At 40.2% G+C, this 24213-nt stretch overlaps 1 protein-coding gene across 6 annotated transcripts in view; it reads right to left on the reverse strand.

Moving 5' to 3' along the window:
* The window catches only part of LOC111953286 (activin receptor type-2A), a 50286-nt gene extending 29229 nt beyond the window's left edge, over nucleotides 1-21057 (reverse strand). For 4 of the 6 annotated variants that reach the window (XM_070435474.1, XM_023972467.2, XM_023972468.2 and 1 more), the window contains exon 1: nucleotides 19909-21057. In XM_070435474.1, the coding sequence (XP_070291575.1) occupies nucleotides 19909-19963 (55 nt within the window). In that variant the 5' untranslated portion in view covers nucleotides 19964-21057. The remainder of the gene's footprint in view (nucleotides 1-19908) is intronic. The other 2 variants (XM_023972465.2, XM_023972466.2) reach the window with 2 other exon arrangements.
* Between the last annotated feature and the right edge of the window lie 3156 nt (nucleotides 21058-24213).

Genomic DNA, 24213 nt, shown 5'->3' on the forward strand with positions numbered 1-24213 from the left:
CTGAATACAACCCGGGTTCTCTGCAGTTGGGACCAGGAGCAGCTTTTACTACACCTACTACAACTTTCTAGCTGGAAGAGTGACTTGTTTCAGTCTGTCAAACTGAAAAATTGGGGCAATTACAGCCAGCTGTTTGTCTGACTGGAGGCACAGCAGCTGCCGAGGCTCGTAGCTGATACGTAGGAAGCGTCGCAATTGGCACCCTTTTCCCTATATAGCGCACTACTTTTGACCAGGCCCCATTAGAGCTGCAYGGTGAAACACTGCTTACTTCTGCAAAGCTGAGATCCTACGGAGTCAGCACTAATTGTAATGACATATAGCCTAATGTTTATTTTTCCAGKACCCTGATGCTTTCACGTGACGTTAGAAAAAACCTTTACGTCAGGCATTTTAGGGTCCAGGTCAGATAAATAAAGCAGCATCAAGAAGCAGAGTAGCAGACGCCTGAAGAAATTGTTTTTCATTCTCTTCTTGGCTATGTCGAGAGTACCGAGGGCATCATATTACAATACCAACAACAACTGKCAGGAAAAGATATGGGGTGTAGAGAGGGGTCCCTTAAACAGCTAACAGCTCTACTGTCACCGGGGAGTGTTCAACTTCTAGAACCACTTGTTACTACTCAGTTACACTCAGTTGACTCCTTCAACCCAATAACTGTATTGCACAATTACAACCAACTTGAGTACGAAGATGCAGCTTTGKTTCTGTTCTATGCATTACAGATCTACTCGTCTCTCACCACAACCGCTGTGGGGGACCCTGAGTCTGGCGACCGAGACTACAGATATAGCTCCTATATCCTGGACATTGCACCCACTGAATAACATGCCCGTGTTCTGCCATGATCAACGACATAGGAGGAGCTATGGAAAAACACTGGGCCTCGTTTCTCTCTCGGTGATGTGGCTGAGGGACAGGAGTGGCTAGCTATACAGCTGCAACTGCTGCAGTGTAGGGTTGCTGCTAACTATCAGCCAGCTTGCATTATGCAATGAATAGAGAGACAGGAGACTCACTGCAGGCGGAATCATGTGGTTGTGCACCCTGCTGCTGCAACACACACACACACAAGGCCCCTATGCGGCTGGTTTCCTRGGATTGGGTTACAGTTATATAATATACAGTAGAAGTGCCACTGTAGCCCATCAGGAGGAACATTGCTCTCCACTCTGCCTGCCTGGTGTAATCACTTTACTGTGACAGGGTGAGGGATGCTGGACCCTTGGAATCAGCCACTTACAGCCAAATGTCGAGCAGCATCTCTAGTGACTGTTAAGAAGCAACTAACAATACTTGGAAATGGCTTATGTATCCTTATTGGTTATTCAATATAAATCATTTCTCTATTCATAATAAGTTGACACTGACATCAAACAAAGCACACTGAACCGGTTAGTTGCTAGCCAGACCCGGTCACAAAGCCTGCAGTCTTTCCATACAGGCCAGTAAAACCACCAAACTCAGCAACAGCATCCAATCCCCTTAATCCTTGCTGGAATGTCTGACAGCCTATCAGTCTCAACTTCAATTAAACTGCTTACGGCCAAGGCTACAGCATTCAGGGCACCCAATGAACTAGTCTACTGTACAGGCACCCATATTCCAGGGCCCCGCGCCAGCCTAATAGGCTACATACAGCCAGCTCTGTGCATAGTGCACATTCTTACAGTTTATTCTACAGGAAGGAAATACAATTTTAAACGGCTAATTATCCTCAGCAGTGTTGGGTGTATGGGGTAAGTGCACTGACCCCAGCTAGCTAAATTGTCTGGAATTATCTTGAGGAAAATTGTGGTAAGCATAATTTATGACCAGAAGGGAATGGGGAAAGCTTAAATTCAATGCTTATCTTCAGAGCAATTCAACCACGTAAAAGCAAATGACTGCTCACAACCACCTATAGCTAGGACTATTTAGCCGAGAGGACCATTTCAGGCCTAGTTGATAAAAAAAGGTCTTCCCCAGTATCTCTTACTACACTATTGTACTCTATGGCGCTTCTTTCATCCACAGGGCTCGAAAATACCTCATGCTCATGTTCTACAGGAAAAGCCTAAATTTTCAAATAGGTCTTTAAAACAGGCCATGATTATTAGTAATTGGTCCCCCTCTAACCATTTAGTGTGCATTAGCCTACTGGAAGCAAATGAGCCCGTCTGTTCAACAAGCAGCAGATACATATAACCCGTCTCCCTAAAACAGACTTCCCTTTGTGCTTTGGGAAGCGAGTCAGTGAGAGGGAGAAGAAAAAACCTGATGACAGCAAGGCATGAAAAATCTTATCGGGAGCAAAAAGAGCAAGGGGAAAGAGAGTCTTGAGAGACTTGAAACAAGAACATGATAAATGTAGAACCAGTGTTAATCAGCCTGGATCTAAGCAAGGCCGTACGCTGAGCAGCCAGTCTGTCTAGACTACTGCAGTCCTGTGAAGCATAAGGCAACATCTGCAGGACACATTAATTACACTTAGGACTAGGCCCTTTTTACTTTAGGCCTCCAGAGTCCTGAGCACTGAGAAAATTGCATTGTGCTGAAAGTGAAACCCATGGTTTACTAACGGTAACCTTAGCCTAATTATGCACATCTTACCATAGACATCATACCTTTGTGTAAGTGGGTAACTCCACCAATTGACAGAAGGGAAGTGCATCTTTCCCTTTCAAGACGATTCTATACGGCACAAAAATATAAAACGCAACATGTAAAGTGTTGGTCCCATGTTTCATGAGCTGAAATAAAAGATCACAGAAATGTTTCATACGTACTAAAAGCTTATTTCTCTCAAATCTTGAGCACAAATTTGTTTACATGTTAGTGAGCATTTCTCCTTTGCCAAGACAATCTATCCACCTGACAGGTGTGGCATACCAAGAAGCTGATTAACTTCTTATGGCTGCAGGGGCAGTATTGAGTAGCTTGGATGAAAGGTGCACAGAGGTGCCCATAGTAAACTGCCTGCTCCTCAGTCCCAGTTGCTAATATATGCATATTATTATTTGTATTGGATAGAAAACACTCTGTAGTTTCTAAAACTGTTTGAATGATGTCTGTGAGTATAACAGAACTCATATGGCGGGCAAAAACCTGAGAAAAAAATCCAAACAGGAAGTGGGAATTCTGAGGCTGGTCGATTTTCAACCAAGATCCTATTGAATTCACAGCGAGATATGGATGAGTTTGCAATGCAATTTTGTTTGCAAGGCTTCCACTAGATGTCAACAGTCTGTAGAACCTTGTCTGATGCCTCTACTGTGAAGGGGGGCCGAATGAGAGGGGGAATTAGTCAGGTCTGCCATGACCTGACCATGCGCGTTCAAATGAGAGGGAGCTCTGTTCTATCGCATATCTGAAGTCAATGTAATTCTCCGGTTGGAACATTATTCAAGAATTATGTTAAAAACATTCTAATTRATTGATTCAATACATCGTTTGACATGTTTCTACTGACTGTTACAGAACTTTTGGACATKGTCAGCTTTTAGTGAACGTGCTTCCTGACGTTGGATTTGTTTACCAAACACGCTAACAAAAATAGCTATTTGGACATAGATGGACATTACCGAACAAAACGAACATTTCTTGTGGAAGAGGGAGTTCTGGGAGTGCATTCCGACGAAGATCAGCAAAGTGAAGATTTATAATGCTTTTTATGAGTTTTGTTGACTGCACAATTTGGCGGGTAAATGTATGGCTCGCTTTTGTGGCTGAACGCTGTTCTCAGATTATTGAATATTGTGCTTTTGGCGTAAAGCTTTTTGAAATCTGACACTACGGTTGCATTAAGAACAAGTGTATCTTTAATTCTATGTAAAACATGTATCTTTCATCAAAGTTTATGATGAGTATTTATGTTATTTGACGTGGCTCTCTCCAATTTCTCAGGATATTTGAGGCATTTCTGAACATGGCGCCAATGTAAACTGAGGTTTTTGGATAGACAGGTGTGTGCCTTTCCAATAAATTGAATTTAGCACAGGTGGACTCCAATCAAGTTCTAGAAACATCTCAAGGATGATCAATGGAAATAGGATGCACCTGAGCTCAATTTCGAGTCTCATAGCAAAGGGTTCTTAGTTTTTTATAAATTCACAAATGTCTAAAAACCTGTTTTTGCTTTTTATTATGGGGTAATGTGTGTAGATTGATGGGGGAAAAAATGTAATCATTTTTAGAATTTGGCTGCAAAGTAACAAAATGTGGAAAAAGTGAAGGGGTCTGAATACACTGTATCTAAAAATGACCATATATCCTGATGTTGAAAGCAAAACTACCAAAACTATTGATGTTGGTTAACCTGAACAATCAAAATAAATTTTAATGCATCCTAAGCCCTGATCAGCAGCTAGCCAGATGAGTCGTCTCAGGCAGTTGCTTAGGCTACTTTATTTCCGACAAAACACCATTTAACAGCACATTTGATAACAATAACCTAGCAAATTTCATTGGTTGTCACTCAACTAATAAAGCCTAAAATTGCGCAGGCCATTTCACAATAATTTGAATGCTGAAGATCACTCAAAAATGACACTTTTTTAAATAGAAAACAACAAAAGTAAGCTTGAAAACACATCAGGAGACCACTTTTGAGGTCTGGGGAAAAAAATCAGAGAAACTTTTTGGTTGTTAGACACCCTTCAGTTCAAGTGCACGGCAGCATAATTGTTTGGTTAGCGGAGTTTCTGTAGTGCACGTGTGATTGCAGAGTTTGCTCAACAAATAGCACTTAGATTGATTAAAATAATCCTGATATCATTCTGCCAGGTAAGCATAGGCAACTTTGTAGTTAACATTTCATTCAGAAGGATTTTGGGAAAGCCTTTCCATCTATCATTTTTATCATTAGCATCATCGTTAACGGCTATACAAAGTAGAAAAACTCACAGGCAGGGGAATTCCCRCGTTGCCTCTTCAGAAAGTTATAGGAAAATACAAATCAAATCTAATTTTATTTGTCACATGCGTCAAATACAACAGGAGTAGACTTTACCGTGAAATGCTTACTTACGAATCCTTTCCCAACAATGCAGTTAAAGTAAGAAAAATGTGCTATGAATAAAAACACAATAAAAATAACGAGGCTATATACAAGGAGGGCCGGTACCGAGTCAATGTGCAGGGGTACGAGGTAATTGAGGTAATGTGTACATGTGGGTAGGGGTAAAAGTCACTAGGCAATCAGAATAGATAAACAGAGTAGCAGCAGCGTATGTGAAGAGTGTGAAAGTGTGTGTGGCGTCAATACGCATGTGTGAGTGTTTCGTGTGCGTTTGTGTTGGAGTGTAGTTAGTATGTGTGAGTGGATGGACTTGGGTGGCTGGAATTTGACAATTTTTAGGGTCTTGCTCTGACACTGCCTGGTATAGAGGTCCTGGGTGGCAGGGAGCTCAGACCCAGTGATGTGCTGGGCCGTAAGCACTACCCTTTGTAGTGGCTTTGGTCAGATACCAAGCAGTTGCAATACCAAGCTGTAGTGCTGAGCAATTAGTGCTTTTTGAGGACGGTATGGTTATTTAAAAAAAAATGCGGTTTTCGATTTCCATAAAAAAAGATTGACGTTAAATGCACTCTGGGTGAATTCTTTAACACTGGGTAAAACAATAAAAAGTCCATTGATGGTAGTAACTGCCAATTAATGCTCATTACTTACTAACCATAATTTACTCACATTAATAAAATATTTGTTTTATTTGATAACCTATGTTCCCTCTAAGCTGCGCGCAGTAGCCCCGAGACCGCATAGCAGAAATATGTGCCCACAGAGAGCGGCAAGAGATTTAACTTCACTCAACTTTCTAGAGCAGTGGTCACCAACCGGTCGATCGCGAAACGTTTTTGTAAAAAACCCAACAATATATCCTTGTGTTCCGAAAAAAATATATATTCGTCTCGGGCTGTTGCGGGTAGATTCGGCTGCCCTGTGAACCAGGTAGGCGAATGGGTGCAATTTTAAAACATTTCATGTGTCTGAGGGTACAAACTCTGCCTTCCCRGCGGGCCCAGAGAGAAATCAAGTGCACTATAGGCCTACCACTGGCCAATCGGATGGCTCAGATGACTGTGTCTGCAGTAACGCAGCAGGCATAAAAGAAAGCTACAGCAAAGTTGATAATGTGAAATTTCAAAACGTTTAAAACCATGACTACAGAGAGACTCAACGAATACAGCAAAAGAGATGGTGTTTTAATGAGTGAGTTCATGGTGTTTTAATGAGTGAGTTCATGTTTAAGTTAATACTCAGCACTGCCAAAACTTTGTATTCAACACTTTTATAARCCATAAAATGCACGTTCTTCGTATTTCCAATCTGTGCTACAACAAGCACTGTAGCAGTAATGAATGAGTATCTATAGGCTTGCGTTATTATTAGCGGCTTGGGACTTTGTTTTATATCGAGGAATGTTTAACTTTGTCTGTTCATAGGAGTAACATGAATTTGTGCACGAGGCAGAAATAATGCAGTGCGACTCGAGTTGCCATCATCTGGAAGGCAGTGTCCCTTTTTGGTCAGTGTCAGTGGAGGAAACGGAGAGCGGGGGGATGTTGAGAGGCAGACACTCAGTCTGCTGCTCTCTTCCTCTGCTGAGAATGTCCATCAGATGCAGGCACCATCAGCCCAGTAAAATAAAAAATATATATATTTAAATGTATGCTCACTCAGCTGTGTTTCACAAGTAACACAACAACTGATATATTACCAGTGTGATAATATAGCCTACCTCAAATATATWTTTTWAAAATGGCCCAAACAACAATGCATTGGCAGGGCAGTTCAAGCAAAGCCAATATGCAGTGATAATGTATTGGGCCTATAGTTTACTGCACAAACCTCATTACTACATTTTTAATGGGTTAATATTGCATAGGCTTACATTTAAGTCATGTTAAAAAAAAAATCTATGCGGTAGATCTCAGATTACATTTAGGGGTTTTCCTACTAAATTCAATACATTTTTGAATATTGTTGAATTCAGTTGTCTGGAATCCGTGATTGTCTGCATCACAGATTTTATAGGGCTCTAATTATTCAGGAAGGACACAAGGAAACTGGGACACAGTGCCAGCCAACTCCAGCAGCTCCTTAAACTGTGAGCGACCAAAATATTGCAGAAAGAGTTTAACCCAAATAACAAACTGTAAAAGTTCGGAACGAGTCCAATATTTTGGACACGTGAAGATCTTTAGTGCAACTCCCCTTGCTTCTTGAAAATGGTGCTAGCCAAAACTAAGGAGATGTTCTGCAGCTGTGCCATCCATCCATCCTGAAGCCTGGACCTAAGGGGGGGGGGGCCGGGGCTAGACCTGCTACATCTGTCTCGCTTCATCATTTCTCTGGTCTGGTTTGCTGGTGGTTGACAGTGTCAACATGAGCCCTGGTGGGGGTGGGAGCATGCTCTTTTTCACTGACACGGTGAAGAACGCCTGGGCTCCGCTCTGGGGCCTCCAGGGTTCCCTGGAGACTGGTTACTCCGAGGAACGCTGCAGGCCTGGGTTCAAATAGTATTTGGCCTCTTTCGACTACTTCATGTGTTTACTTGAGCCTGCCTGGAGTATATGAAATGGAGTGGTTTGCACTTATGCTACTATTCCATTGGCCCTGATGCACCAGGCAAGCTTAATCAAACACAGTTTAAGCTTGAATGATTTCAAATACTATTTGAACCCAAGTCCAGACTCTAGAGAGCGAGGCAGCAGGTAACCTGAACCGGATACAAAGCCTGGAATGGGCCATGGGCAGGCGAGCGACAGCAATTGAGCCGAATATTATCCCACACCAAACCTCAACCACTTCAGTCAGTCAGTACGGAGTTTGGTTTCAGTTTTCGTAACAAATCTAGTCCAGCAGAGCATGTCTGTATTACTGTACATGACATGTCAAGATGAGTGTGATTCAATTATACTGCTGTTGCTTGGCTTTGGTGAAGCCAACATAAGTCATTACACATTTTTGAGCTGAGGATTTAAGCGGCTGGGCTAGAGCTACTTTACCCTCAGCATATGGCTGTGTAGTCTAACCTCCTTAGCCTTGTTTTAAAGAGGATCAAACTCTACATGGGCCTTTGTACCAAATCAGAGTCAAAGGACTGCTTCAGGCTAGACATTTGAATTGTTGAGCATCACACTGCAGTACTTTCTTCAGGGTCTAGGTTATGCATATTTACTGTCCTCATAATTCCTACTCACATCAGTATACAAACACCCACGTTCAGTGACAGATATTCAGGCTTAACACAGAAAGAAAGACGCAGAAGAAACAATGTAAATGTGTAACGTGGCCAGAAAAGCTAATACTTTTACATGCGTCATCAAACCTTGAAAATATAACCGTGACAGTGTTTCCCCTAGGACTTTTTCAGCAGTGGTGGCAAAGGTGGCAGGGGTAGCTGTTTGCATAGACTTCCAGTCATTGAGCTAATGACTATCCCTTTAAAAGCACATCTCAGCTGCTAAATGAATTTAGGGGAAACACTGCTTGACTGACCAACTGTTAGGGCAGCAGCAGCTTTCAAAAGCAGACAACATACAGGATTATCTAGGCCGCTTGCTCCCCAGTGAGGATTCTGCATTTAATTCCATATAGTCTCAAGTCAGCAAATTGTAGTCTTTATTAACCTCTCTAGGGTGTGGGATGCTAACGTCCCACTTGGCCAAAAGACAGTAAAAATGCAGCGCCAAATTCAAATAAATTACTATAAAAATCAATCTTTCATGAAATCACACCAAATTAAAGCTACACATGTTGTGAATCCAGCCAACATGTCTGATTTCAAAAAGGATTTACGGCGAAAGCACACCAAACGATTATGTTAGGTCAATACATAGCCACAGAAAAACACAGCCATTTTCCCAGCCAAAGATAGGAGTCACAAAAAGCAGAAAGAGATCAAATTAATCACTAACCTTTGATGATCTTCATCAGATGACACTCATAGGCCATCATGTTACACAATACATGTATGTTTTGTTCGATAATGTGCATATTTATATCCACAAATCTCAGTTTACATTGGCGCCATGTTCAGAAATGCCTCCAAAATATCCGGAGAAATTGCAGAGCCACATCAAATAACAGAAATACTCATCATAAACTTTGATGAAAGATACATGTTTTACATAAAAATAAAGATACACTTGTTCTCAATGCAACCGCTGTCGGATTTCAAAAAAACTTTACGGAAAAAGCAAACCATGCAATAATCTGAGACGGCGCTCAGATATAAAAAAACATTTCTCCGCCATGGATTCAACAGAAATACGAAATTACATCATAAATATTCCCTTACCTTTGATGATCTTCATCAGAATGCACTCCCAGGAATCCTAGTTCCACAATAAATTGTTGTTTTGTTCGATAATGTCCATTAATTATGTCCAAGTAGCTACTTTTGCTAGCACGTTTAGTACACATGTCCAAACGCTCGCGCAGGTCCGAAAACTTCAMAAAGTTATTACAGGTCGAATAAACTTGTCAAACTAAATAGAGAATCAATCTTCAGGATGTTGTTATCATAAATATTCAATAACGTTCCAACCGGAGAATTCCTTTGTGTCTACAGAAGTAATGGAACACAAGGCGATATCATGTGGAATGCACATGACCAGGAACTGGCTCTCTGCCAGACCACTGACTGAAACACCTCCCATCCAGCCCCACATCACAGTAGAGGCTTCATTCAACATTCTACAGACTGTTGACATCTAGTGGAAGGCGTAGGAAGTGCAAACAGATCCATATCTTACTGGGATTTGAATAGGCGATGAGTTGAAAATCGACCAGCCTCAGAATTCTCACTTCCTGTTTGGATTTTTTCTCAGGTTTTTGCCTGCCATATGAGTTCTGTTATACAGACATCATTCAAACAGTTTTAGAAACTTCAGTGTTTTCTATTCAATAGTCATATGCATATATTAGCATCTGGGACAGAGTAGGAGGCAGTTCACTCTGGGCACGCTATTCATCCAAATTGAAAATGCTGCCCCCTATCCTAGAGAAGTTAATGAGACGAGGTCCACCACCAGACAAAAACATATGGTTTTATTTTACATTTCCAGTATAGGCCTAGAGGTTATGTGATGCCACAGTATGACAAACTAGTGACAACACTCAAATGAAAACAGTACAGGTCAGAATGGTATTTCCCCAATGATTTCCCATCTAAGATAACATCTATTGACAGTGGGTACTCAGTTAGGTGACACGACAAACAGTGGACGCTATGTGTGATCAAATACACTTTCACTAAATATGGTTGTTAAAATACATAAAGTCCTTTGAAAACCTGAATGTGGAAGTTAACCATGGGCCAAAATGTAAAGTGCCGTGCTAAAAACGGTCAAATCAAATCTGTCTTCAAACAGATTCAAACAAACCTTCACGAAACCCGTGTGCTCATATTTGCTCTTTGCCATTGGAATTACTCTCGACCAGAGTAAGATTGACATTGTATTGCCAACAAGTATGGGAACGTTCTGAGGGTTTCACAGTCATCAGACATCCATTGGACTGAAATAGAAGGTTAAATATTTTTTCCTTCGCTTTGGTCAATCAGATGTTTTTAGAGACACTAAAAAAATATAACAGGTTACAAAGTAGAGTTTTGTAGTTACATTTTGGTGTATGAGAAGTCAAAATTCACATTCCCACCTGTTTTCATGACAAGATGCTAGCTAGCTGTATGAGGGAGTATGTTGGCTTGACGCCGTTCGCTGAGGTAACGCTTTGGGCGAGAGGCAGCGCTGCTCTGTAGTGGCTGTATCAGGGTTTCGGTTAGGAAAAATGTGGCGCTGAACAACGTGACCCGGGAAGATTTGAATTTACCCGCCATTGGGTGCATAACCCATTAGGGCTTCCACTCACGGTGCTCAGAATGACATAAATCACATTTAAAATGGTAATGCATCTTAACAGAACATGCAACTGATTTAATTAACAGCTTATAAAACATTATTTTCAAACACTTTCCAAAATGCAATGTGCCAGAAAACACCATTTTAAACAGTGCACCTGATGGCGCTTCCATATGTGACAGAGATTCAAATATCTGTTTGAAAATTACAAAGAATCTAAAGATGCAATAACTAGGATGGGTTGCTAATATGACTAGGGTTGTGCTTTGGCTTCTGGACAACAAAAGAAAGTTTACAAATAAATATGCCAAAACTATACATCTCAGCAAAATACATTTAAACTCAGTTTTTCACAATTCCTGACATTTATTCCTAGTAAAAATTCCCTGTTTAGGTCAGTTAGGATCACCACTTTATTTTAAGAATGTGAAATGTCAGAATAATAGAAGAGGATTTATTTGAGCTTTTATTTATTTCATCACATTCCCAGTGGGTCGGAAATGTACATACACTCAATTAGTATTTGGTAGCATTGCCTTTCAATTGTTTAACTTGGGTCAAACATTTCCTGTAGCCTTCCACAAGCTTCCCACAATAAGTTGGGTGAATTTTGGCCCATTCCTCCTGCCAGAGCTGGTGTAAGTCAGGTTTGTAGGCATCCTTGCTTGCACACACTTGAAATACATCCACAGGTACACCTCCAATTGACTCAAATGATGTCAATTAGCCCATCAGAAGCTTCTAAAGCCATTACATTTTCTGAAATTTCCAAGCCGTTTAAAGTCAGTCAACTTAGTGTATGTAAACTTCTGACCCACTGGAATGGTGATAAAGTGAATTATAAGTGAAATAATCTGACTGTAAACAATTGTTGGAAAAATTACTTATTGTCATGCACAAAGTAGATGTCCTAACCGACTTTCCACAAATTTCTTGATAACAAACTATAGTTTTGGCGTGGTTGAAAAACGAATTTTAATGACTCCAACCTAAGTGTATGTAAACTTCTGACTACAACTCTATATAATTACTCCTATCTATACAGAAATAAATAATATTATTCAAATACTTCACCAGAAAGCATGACTTAGCCACAAAGGAATCGAGAATAATTAGCTTCTTTAAAAAATAAAAAAAAATCATTGCTGTGCATTGCTTCAAATCACAAGCTTGCAGGCTTATGTCTTAGAGGTCGACCGATTAAATCGGCATGGCCGATCCGATTAATTAAGGCAGATTTCTAGTTTTCATAACACTCGGTAATCGGAATTTTTGGACGCCGATTATGGCAGATTACATTGCAATCCACGAGGAGACTGCGTGGCAGGCTGACCACCTGTTACGCGAGTGCAGCAATGAGCCAAGGTTATTTGCTAGATAGCATTAAACTTATCTTATAAAAAACTAAATCAATCTTAACATAATCAATAGTTAACTACACATGGTTGATGATATTACTAGTTTAACTAGCTTGTCCTGCGTCGCATATAATCAATGCGGTGCCTGTTAATTTATCACCAAATCACAGCCTACTTCACCAAACGGGTGATGATTTAACAAAACTGCATTTGCGAAAAAAGCACAATCGTTGCACCAATGTACCTAACAATGAACATCAATGCCTTTCTTAAAATCAATACACAAGTATATATTTTTTTTAACCTGCATATTTAGTTAAGAAATTCATGTTAGCAGGCAATATTAACAGGGTATATGCAGCAGTTTAGGCCGCCTGGCTCGTTGTGAACTGTGTGAAGACCATTTCTTCCTAACAATGACCGTAATTAATTTGCCAGAATTTTACATAATTATGACATATTGAAGGTTGTGCAATTTAATAGCAATATTTACACTTAGGGTTGCCATCCGTTCCGTATTTCACTGAAAGAATAAACTTTTTGTTTTCAAAATAGTAGTTTACGGATTTGACCATATTAATAACATATTGCTCGTATTTCTGTGTGTTTATTATATTATAATTAAGTCTGATTTGATATTTGATAGAGCAGTCTGACTGAGCGGTGGTAGGCAGCAGCAGGCTCGTAAGCATTCATTCAAACAGCACTTTCCTACATTTGCCAGCAGCTCTTCGCAATGCTTGAAGCACAGCACTGTTTATGACTTCAAGCCTATCAACTCCCGAGATTAGGCTGGCAATACTATGGTGCCTATAAGAACATCCAATAGTCAAAGGTATATGAAATACAATTGGTATAGAGAGAAATAGTCCTATAATAACTACAACCTAAAACTTCTTAACTGGGAATATTGAAGACTCATTTTAAAAAGGAACCACCAGCTTTCATATGTTCTCATGTTCTGAGCAAGGAACTTAAACTTAAACATATTGCACTTTTACTTTCTTCTCCAACACTGTTTTTGCATTATTTAAACCAAATTGAACATATTTCATTATTTGAGTCTAAATAGATTTTATGTATTATATTACATTAAAATAAGTGCTCATTCAGTATTGTTGTAATTRGCATTATTACAAATACATATAAAAATCGGCCGATTAATCGGTATCAGCTTTTTTTGGGTCCTCCAATAATCGGTATCGGCGTTGAAAAATCATTAAAAATATAATAGAAAGAGAAAAAAAAAAGAATTTTTTTGGTTGACCTCTACTATGCCTATTTGGGAAGTGTGCAATTTGGGCAGCGAGCATGGCACTAGCTGATTATTGAGAAGCAGCTGTCAGTGACAAGCATCTAAAATGTGTCTTGAGTATAATTTGAAAAGGGTCATTAAGCAGAAATCGCTCCGCCATTTCCTGGTTGCTAAAATTCTAGTAGTTCGCCTAATTTCAGTTTGTGACAAAACAAGTATAGAGAATGTAGAGAATCAGTGTACCATCTAAACCGCTGTGAAATGTCTTACCAATAACCAAARATATTGTATTTTCAGCTTGTGTACAAAAAAATAAAATGGGAAGCATAGAAATAGGTAGCCTAATTGTTAGAGCGTTGGGCCAGTTATCGAAAGGGTGCTGGATCGAATCCCCAAGCTGACAAGGTAAAAATCTGTCATTCTGCCCCTGAACAAAGGCAGTTAACCCACTGTTCCCCCATCCTTGTAAATAACAATTTGTTCTTAACTGATAGACCGTTGCCTGCATGTGAATGGGAGGTGCGCTTCAATAATCAGTTGAGAAATAAAAATAGCTTTTAAACCGTGCACAAAAACTGTTTTTAACAGGCGACTGTACTTAGAATTGTTGCGCAATATATGGTCTTATAACAGCACATTTTACTCCAGCAGCAACAAGCTGAGGATAATAGGCTCTGTATGCTGTGCGTGTGTGATAGTTGTTTATGTATCTTCTTTATCCAACACCTAAAAGCATGACAGTAGAATGTGTTTCCATCAATAAATAAAAAGCATTATTTTGCAATGGGATTTTTTCCCACTCCCAGTCATTTTGGCTGGTAGTAATTTTTATTAAAAAATAAATAAAAAATGTTTACTGATTTATTATTTGGGGAAAAAAATGGCCAAAAGCCAGTATCTAACTGAAACCCTGGGCTGTATTGTGCCAGCATCATTTCCAATCCCCATACATGTACAGTACCAGTCAAAAGTTTGGAAAACCCTACTAATTTGGGGGCAGCAGGTAGCCTAGTGGTTAGAGCGTTGGGCCAGTTTCCAAAAGGTTGCTGGATCCAAACCCCGAGTTGTAAATAAGAATTTCAGCAAACTTAACATGTCTAAATATTTGTATGAACATAACAAGATACAACTGAGACATGAACTGGACATGTGACAAACAGATATTGAAAAATGTGTCCCTGAACAAAATCAAAAGTCAGTATCTGGTGTGGCCACCAGCTGCATTTAGAACTGCAGTGCATCTCCTCCTCATGGACTGCACCAGATTTGCCAGTTCTTGCTGTGAGATGTTACCCCACTCTTCCACCAAGGAGCCTGCAAGTTCTCAGAAATTTCTGGGGAAGAAAGAAAAAAAATATCGCCCTAGCCCTCACCCTCCGATCCAACAGTTCCCAGATGTGCTCAATGGGATTGAGATGCGGCCTCTTCGCTGGCCATGGCAAAACACTGACATTCCTGTCTTACAGGAAATCACGCACAGAACGCGCAGTGGCATTGTCATGCTGAAGGGTCATAACAGGATGAGCCTGCAGGAAGGGTACCTCATGAGGGAGGAGGATGTCTTCCCTGTAATGCATAGCATTGAGATTGCCTGCAATGACAACAAGCTCAATCCGATGATGCTGTGACACACCGCCTCAGACCATGACGGACCCTCCACCTCCAAATCGATCTCGCTCCAGAGTACAGGCCTCGGTGTAATGCATTCCTTCGACGATAAACGCGAATCTGACCATCACCCCTGGTGAGACAAAACCGCGACTCGGCAATGAAGAGCACTTTTTGCCAGTYCTGTCTGATCCAGCGACGGTGGGTTTGTGCCCATAGGCGACGATGTTGTCGGTGATGTCTGGTGAGGACCTGCCTTACAACAGGCCTACAAGCCCTCAGTCCAGCCTATTGCGGACAGTCTGAACACTGATGGAGGGATTGTGCGTTCCTAGTGTAACTCAGGCAGTTGTTGTTCCCATCCTGTACCCATCCCGCATGTATGATGTTCGGATCAGCTGTCCGTCCTGTCTCCCTGTAGCGCTGTCTCACAGTACAGAGATGACAATTTATTGCCCTGGCCACATCTGCAGTCCTCATGCCTCCTTACAGCATGCCTAAGGCACATTAATGCAGATCAGCAGGGACCCCGGGCGTCTTTCTTTTGGTATTTTTAGAGTCAGTAGAAAGGCCTCTTTAGCGTACAAAGTTTGCATAACTGTGACCTTAATTGCCTACTGTCTGTAAGCTGTTAGTGTCTTAACGACCGTTCCACAGGTGCATGTTCATTAATTATTTAAGGTACATTGAACAAGCATGGGAAACAGTGTTTAACTTCTTATGGCTGGGGGGCAGTATTGAGTAGCTTGGATGAATAAGGTGCCCAGAGTAAAATGCCTGCTACTCAGGCCCAGAAGCTAAGATGTGCATATTATTAGTAGATTTGGATAGAAAACACTCTGAAGTTTCTAAAACTGTTTGAATGATGTCTGTGAGTATAACAGAACTCATATGGCAGGCAAAAACCTGAGAAGAAAATCCAACCAGGAAGTGGGAAATCTGAGGTTTGTAGGTTTAAGTCTTTGCCTATCCAATATACAGTGTAAAATTTGGCCCGATTGCACCTCCTAAGGCTTCCACTAGATGTCAACAGTCTTTAGAACCTTGTTTCAGGCTTCTACTGTGGAGGGGAGAATAAGAGCTGATTGAGTAAGAGGTCCGGCAGAGTGCCATGAGCATAGTCTCGCGCACGCCCGTGAGAGTTAGCTGCGTTCCATTGCATTTCTAAAGACAAAGGAATTCTCCGGTTGGAACATTGTTGAAGATTTGTTAAAAACATCCTAAAGATTGATTCTATACGTCGTTTGACATGTATCTACGAACTGTAATGGATTTTTTTTTACTTTGTCTGGCCTGCGCTTCGTGAACTTGGATTTGTGAACTAAACGCGCAAACTAAAAGGAGGTATTTGGACATAAATGGTCTTTATCGAACAAAACAAACATTTATTGTGGAACTGGGATTCCTGGGAGTGCATTCTGATGAAGATCAAAGCTAAGTGAATATTTATGCTATTTCTGACTTCTGTTGACTCCACAACATGGCGGGTATCTGTATAACTTGTTTTGGTCTGAGCGCTGTACTCAGATTATTGCATGGTGTGCTTTTTCCGTAAAGCTTTTTTGAAAGCTGACACAGCGGTTGCATTATGGAGAAGTTTATCTAAAGTTCCATGCATAACACTTGTATCTTTTAGCAATGTTTATTATGAGTATTTCTGTAAATTTGTGTGGCTCTCTGCAAAATCACCGGATGTTTTGGAAGCAAAACATAACGCGCCACTGTAAACCGAGATTTTTGGATATAAATAAGGACTTTATCTAAAAAAACATACATGTATTGTGTAACATGAAGTCCTATGCGTGTCATCTGATGAAGATCAAAGGTTAGTGATACATTTTCTCCATTTCTGCTTTTTGTGACTCCTCTCTTTGGCTGGAAAAATGGCTGTGTTTTTCTGTGACTAGGTGCTGACCTAACATAATCGCATGGTATGCTTTCGTCGTAAAGCCTTTTTGAAATCGGACACTGTGGTGAGATAAACTTGTTAATCTTTAAAATGGTGTAAAATACTTGTATGTTTGAGGAATTTTAATGATGAGATCTGTTTGAATTTGGCGCCCTGCACTTTCACTGGCTGTTGTCATATCGATCCCGTTAACGGGATCTCAGCCGTAAGACGTTTTAAACCCTTTACAATGAAGATCTGTGAAGTTATTTGGATTATTACAAATTATCTTTGAAAGACTGGGTCCTGAAAAAGCGACATCTTTTTTTTGCTGAGTTTACTGTGCATAAAGTAGTATAAAAAGTTGCATTCTAATTTCATAAATTGGTTCATATTGTTACACATTCTGTTTTGCATAAATCATGATCATTTATAATATGACCAACCTACCTTAAAATTCTTGGTCTTGCATTACTGTAATTGTATTCCGTACTGACTCATTTGCATATTAAGTGCCATGTTTGTGTAATATTGCATTTTAATATAATACATTTTACTTGAATCATCTCTGTTCTACACCAACCCTAAAAATGGCAAAACAATATCTTATTGGGGAAAAAACATGTTGAATGTAAGAATCCCAACAGGTGATTTGGTGCCATTATTGACTAGGGATTAACATAAGGTTGTGGACTGGTCTTTGACCTTTAAAGATAACTTCAGATAAGATCTCAGCAACAGTAAGTCCTATCCTCATGAAATATAGTGTTGTGTTCCTGAGAAGCTTCTATATGACATGAAATACAAAGTAAAACACCATATACAGTTTCATTTTGACCCCTAACACTACAAAATGATAGATGGCATAGGTGACTTATGGCTAGTTCCCCTCAGATGATAGCACCATGGATGCTTCTGAGTGATTTTTTTTTTTTTGTCAGTGGTCTTGGTGCACTGGAAATGTAATGCGGCACACACTGAGGAAGAGGCATATTCCAGGTATTTCCACACACTGCAATTCGTCTTACATTATGAATCAACATACAGTGGGGAGAACAAGTATTTGATACACTGCCGATTTTGCAGGTTTTCCTACTTACAAAGCATGTAGAGGTCTGTAATTTTTATCATAGGTACACTTCAACTGTGAGAGACGGAATCTAAAACAAAAATCCAGAAAATCACATTTATGATTTTTAAGTAATTCATTTGCATTTTATTGCATGACATAAGTATTTGATCACCTACCAACCAGTAAGAATTCCAGCTCTCACAGACCTGTTAGGTTTTCTTTAAGAAGCCCTCCTGTTCTCCACTCATTACCTGTATTAACTGCACTGTTTGAACTCGTTACCTGTATAAAAGACACCTGTCACACACTCAATCAAACAGACTCCAACCTCTCCACAATGGCCAAGACCAGAGAGCTGTTTAAGGACATCAGGGATAAAATTGTAGACCTGCACAAGGCTGGGATGGGCTACAGGACAATAGGCAAGCAGCTGGTGAGAAGGCAACAACTGTTGGCGCAATTATTAGAAAATAGAAGAAAATAGAAGAAGTTCAAGATGATGGTCAATCACCCTCGGTCTGGGGCTCCATGCAAGATCTCACCTCGTGGGGCATCAATGTCATGAGGAAGGTGAGGGATCAGCCCAGAACTACACGGCAGGACCTGGTCAATGACCTGAAGAGAGCTGGGACCACAGTCTCAAAGAAAACCATTAGTAACACACTACGCCGTCATGGATTAAAATCCTGCAGCGCACACAAGGTCCCCCTGCTCAAGCAGGCGCATGTCCAGGCCCGTCTGAAGTTTGCCAATGACCATCTGGATGATCCAGAGGAGGAATGGGAGAAGGTCATGTGGTGTCTGATGATTCAAAAAATAGAGCTTTTGTTCTAAACTCCACTCGCCGTGTTTGGAGGAAGAAGAAGGATGAGTACAACCCCAAGAACACCATCCCAACCGTGAAGCATGGAGGTGGAAACATCATTCTTTGGGGATGCTTTTCTGCAAAGGGGACAGGACGACTGCACCGTATTGAGGGGAGGATGGATGGGGCCATGTATTGCGAGATCTTAGCCAACAACCTCCTTCCCTCAGTAAGAGCATTGATGATGGGTCGTGGCTGGTCTTCCAGCATGACAACGACCTGAAACACACAGCCAGGGCAACTAAGGAGTGGCTCCGAAGAAGTATCTCAAGGTCCTGGAGTGGCCTAGCCAGTCTCCAGACCTGAACCCAATAGAAAATCTTTGGAGGGAGCTGAAAGTCTGTATGCCCAGCGACAGCCCGAAACCTGAAGGATCGGAGAAGGTCTGTATGGAGGAGTGGGCCAAAATCCCTGCTGCAGGTGTGTGCAAACCTGGTCAAGAACTACAGGAAAACGTATGATCTCTGTAATTGAACAAAGGTTCTGTACCAAATATTAAGTTCTGCTTTTCTGATGTATCAAATACTTATGTCATGGAATAAAATGCTAATTAATTACTTAAAAATCATACAATGTGATTTTCGGGATTTTTGTTTTAGATTCCGTCTCTCACAGTTGAAGTGTACCTATGATAAAAATTACAGACCTCTACATGCTTTGTAAGTAGGAAAATATGCAAAATCGGCAGTGTATCAAATACTTGTTCTCCCCACTGTATATCTTCCCACTCATCCAAGTGGATTAAAGTATCCAATCACTGCTACTGCACAGACTGAGCCATGCAACAAATTGCATTTTTTACATAACAGGAGGTATCAGTATACTTGTTAATGAGAAAGAAAAACAAATCGGGATCTCTGTTCAAGCAAAGTGTAATAAACTTTAAAATGAGGCAGGTGTCACGGTCAAAGGCCAAGACGCATTGTATCACTGACTGTGTACAGTAGTACAATATTTCTAACACAACCATACATACAAAGCCAATTATTTTACCAACAGATATCCACCYACCTGAGGAAAACGAGATGAGAAAAACAGCAAACGCCAGCTCGCTAGCGGCTCCCATTTTCAATCCAATTGAAATCCTTTTATTTCCGGGAAATAAACAACACACAGCTGCAAAGGTTTGCTCCTCCACTGTGTGTTGTGAAGGTCTGTGCAAAAAAAGAAAAATGTAACTAACTTAGCCAGCTAGTTTGCAAGCTAGTATTGTCAACATAGTGTGGTATTAACACGGACTTTCCAGTTGACAGGTGTTTGTTGAGAAGACTCCAAAATATCCACTGGCCAGCCAAGAGGCTTGCTACTACGTTACACAGTTGAAGGTCCTGAAGAATTATGTCCACAAATGTGGAAGAGGTGATACTTGTGTAGCTAGCTAGAGGCTACAAAATGGTTAAAACCATAGCTAATGACTGACTTGTTGCAGGTTGGTCTAACTATCCGTAGCACCTTACAGTACTAGTAGCTAGCAATAATACTAGGCAACTATTCCAGTGTTTAACATTTGTTACCTTTCTTTACATTCAATCTTGTTAATTTACCTAGTTAGACGAAACCAGGTAATAATGCTAAGCAGTCAAATTAGCAAAAATATCATGGAACATATCTAATTAACCCTCAATCTTAGCTAGCTTCAGGTAGTTTAAAATTACGTCGTTTTCTAGCTATAGTAAATGATCTAACGTCAGCTAGCTAGATAAGAAAGACGTTTCAATACACCACATTTCGCGGACTAACGTTATATTTGATACAGCTCATTTCTTGGTACTCACGACGCTGTCTTCACCTTCCAAAATGTAAAGTTAACGTTATGCTAGTGCATAATCCGATTCCAAACAGAAACATTGTAATTCCCCTTCCCAATGGATTGCAATGTGTTCTGTCAGTTGGCTTTTACGAGCTAGTTGTGCACACCGTAAAAACTGGCAACCAGTGTCTGTAAAAATCGTATCCAATTGCAGCTTTGGAGCAACCAAAATGTTATCAGACACGTCGTTGGGAAACGCACATGAGATCAACAGCGAATAAGTTTTGACAACACGCTGCTGTCAAGTCATGAGTGTATCAAAGACAAGAACGGCAGTACATCATTTTCCCAAGCGTGCAGTATCCTCAACGTTTCCCTCTCCTGTGACCAGTGCCACAGTTTCAAGATGGCGTTTGGTGTGGATTGTCTTTGTTTTTTTCTTTACTCCACCCTCAGACCCCTCCCCTCCGTTTACTCAAACGCCCTCTCGTCAAATCGAAAGCGAGCTCGGGCAGCCTAAAGATGACTGGAATCCAATCAGAGGAAGAGAACCGTTCATAGTTGGGATACATCTCAATAGTCTGCGTGGATTCCTCCTTTTATGTCCTCTCCTTCATATGCTCTGATCGAAGAACATTGGATAGGTGAAATAAATATGATGGATTCTTATAGGAAGTTGTTTAACCTGTCCTGTTCAGATCAACCCATGAAGGAAGAGAGACAATGCAAAAAAGCAATATACTCCCTAGCTGACAAAACTCAACTCCATGAAGTAGTTTCCCAGTAAGCAAATTATCTTGTCTTTTAGATGTATTTTCCAGACGTCAGGTGCATTTTAGGTGCGGAATGAAAGGTGAGAAGACGTATTTTCCGGGTTTATTTTCTGGATATCGAAAATACGTATTTTCTAAACATCGCTAATATGTATTTTGTGGACATTGAAAATACATATATTCCGGATATAGAAAAAACGTATTTTACGTGAGGGAGGTTTATATTAAATCTCTAAACTGACAAGGTAAAAACCTGTTGTTCTGCCCCTGAACAAGGCAGTTAACCCACTGTTCCCCGGTAGACCGTCATTGTAAATAAGAATTTGTTGTTAATTAACTGACTTGCCTAGTTAAATAAGGGTTACATTTTCTGGACATCGAAAATATGTATTTTGTGGACGTTGAAAATACATATTTTACGGATGTTGAAATCAGGTGCATTTTATGTGCTGAATGAAAGGTGAAAATACATATTTTCCGGACGTTGATTCTATGGCCAAATTTCAACTGCACATACAGTACCAGTCAAAAGTTTGGACACACCTGCTCATTCAAGGGTTTTTCTTTATTTTTACTATTTTCTACATTGTAGAACAAATGTGGAATCATGTAGTAACCATAAAACTGTTAAACAAATCAAAATATATTTTATATTTGAAATTCTTCAAAGTAGCCACCTTTTGCCTTGCTCTTTTGCATTTCAATTAACAGGTATGCCTTGTTAAAAGTTAATTTGTGGAATTTATTTCCTTCTTAATGCGTTTCAGCCAATCAGTTGTGTTGTGACAAAGTAGGGGTGGTATACAGAAAATAGACCTATATGGTAAAAGACCAAGTCCATATTATGACAAGAACAGCTCAAATGAGCAAAGAGAAACGGCAGTCCATCATTACTTTAAGACATGAAGATCAGTCAATCCTGAACATTTCAAGAACTTTCTTCAAATGTAGTTGCAAAAACCATCCAGCGCTATGATGAAACTGGCTCTCGTGAGGGCCGCCACAAAAAAGGAAGACACAGAGTTACCTCTGCTGCAGAGGATAAGTTCATTAGAGTTACCAGCCTCAGAAATGGCAGTGAAAAAAATGCTTCACAGAATTAAAGTAACAGACACATCTCAACATCAACTGTTAAGAGGAGACTGCGTGAATCAGGCCTTCATGGTCGAATTTCTGCAAAGAAACCACTACTAAAAGACATCAACATAAAGAAGAGGCTTGCTTGGGCCAAGCAACATGAGCAATGGACATTAGACCAGTGGAAATCTGTCCATTGGTCTGATGAGTCCAAATTTGAGATTTTTGGTTCCAACCGCCATGTCTTTGTGAGACGCAGAGTGGGTGAAAGGATGATCTCCACATGTGTACTTCCCACCGTGAAAATCTAAAATATATTTTGATTAACATTTTTTTGCTTACTACATGATTCCATATGTGTTATTTCATAGTATTGATTTCTTCACTATTATTTTACAATGTAGAAAATAGTAAAAAATAACGAAAAACCCTTGAATGAGTAGGTGTGTCCAAACTTTTGACTGGTACTTTATATACACTACTATTCAGAAGTTTTGTGTCACTTTGAAATGTCCTTGTTTTTGAAAGAAAAGCAWTTTTTTTTGTCTATTTAAAATAACATCAAATTGATCAGAAATACAGTGTAGACATTGTTAATGTTGTAAATGACTATTGTAGCTGGAAACGGCGGATTTGTTTTAAATGGAATATCTACATAGGCGTACAGAGGCCCATTATCAGCAACCATCACTCCTGTGTTCCAATGGCATGTTATGTTAGCTAATCCAAGTTTCTCATTTTAAAAGGCTAATTGATCATTAGAAAACCATTTTGCAGTTATGTTAGCACAGCTGAAAACTGTTGTCTGATTAAAGAAGCAATAAAATGGTCCCTCTTTAGACTAGTTGAGTGTCTAGAGGATCAGGATTTGTGGTTTCGATTACAGGCTCAAAATGTCCAGAAACAAAGAACTTTCTTCTGAAACTCGTCAGTCTATTCTTGTTCTGAGAAATGAAGGTTATTCCATGCGAGAAACTGCCAAGAAACTGAAGATCTCGTACAACGCTGTGTACTACTCCCTTCTCAGAACAGCGCAAGCTGGCTSTAACCAGAATAGAAAGAGGAGTGGGAGGCCCCGGTGCACAACTGAGCAAGAGGACAAATACATTACAGTGTCTAGTTTGAGAAACAGACACCTCACAAGTCCTCAACTGGCAGCTTCATTAAATAGTACCCACAAAACACCAGTCTCAACGTCAACAGTAAAGAGGCGACTCTGGGATGCTGGCCTTCTGGGCAGAGTTACAAAGAAAAAGCCATATCTCAGACTGGCCAATAAAAATAAAAGATTAAGATGGGCAAAATAACACAGACACTGGACAGAGGAACTCTGCCTAGAAGGCCAGCATCCCGGAGTCGCCTCTTTGCTGTTGACGTTGAGACTGGTGTTTTGCGGGTACTATTTAATCTCGGAGTACATCCTTAATATAGGACAGAGGAGCCAACTGGAGATTGCAGCAAAATATTTATTATTGCTCCCATGTCTCATGCACTTATGGTAGCTTTTTTTATGAGCTTTAAAACTGGCAGCAATGGTGTTCAAAGTAGTCTGACCTACTGAATAAACCAAAAGACCACTTCAACTACAATAACATTCTCAATAACAGTTACATCATTTTTTTCTTGCTATGACTGTGATATTTTTGTTTGTGTACCTTAGCTGAATGTACTGACTGGATAAGAGCATCTGCTGAATTACCAAAATGTAAACTTTAA

The sequence above is a fragment of the Salvelinus sp. IW2-2015 genome, linkage group LG27 (genome assembly GCF_002910315.2).
Source record: "Salvelinus sp. IW2-2015 linkage group LG27, ASM291031v2, whole genome shotgun sequence".
Lineage (NCBI taxonomy): Eukaryota > Metazoa > Chordata > Actinopteri > Salmoniformes > Salmonidae > Salvelinus > Salvelinus sp. IW2-2015.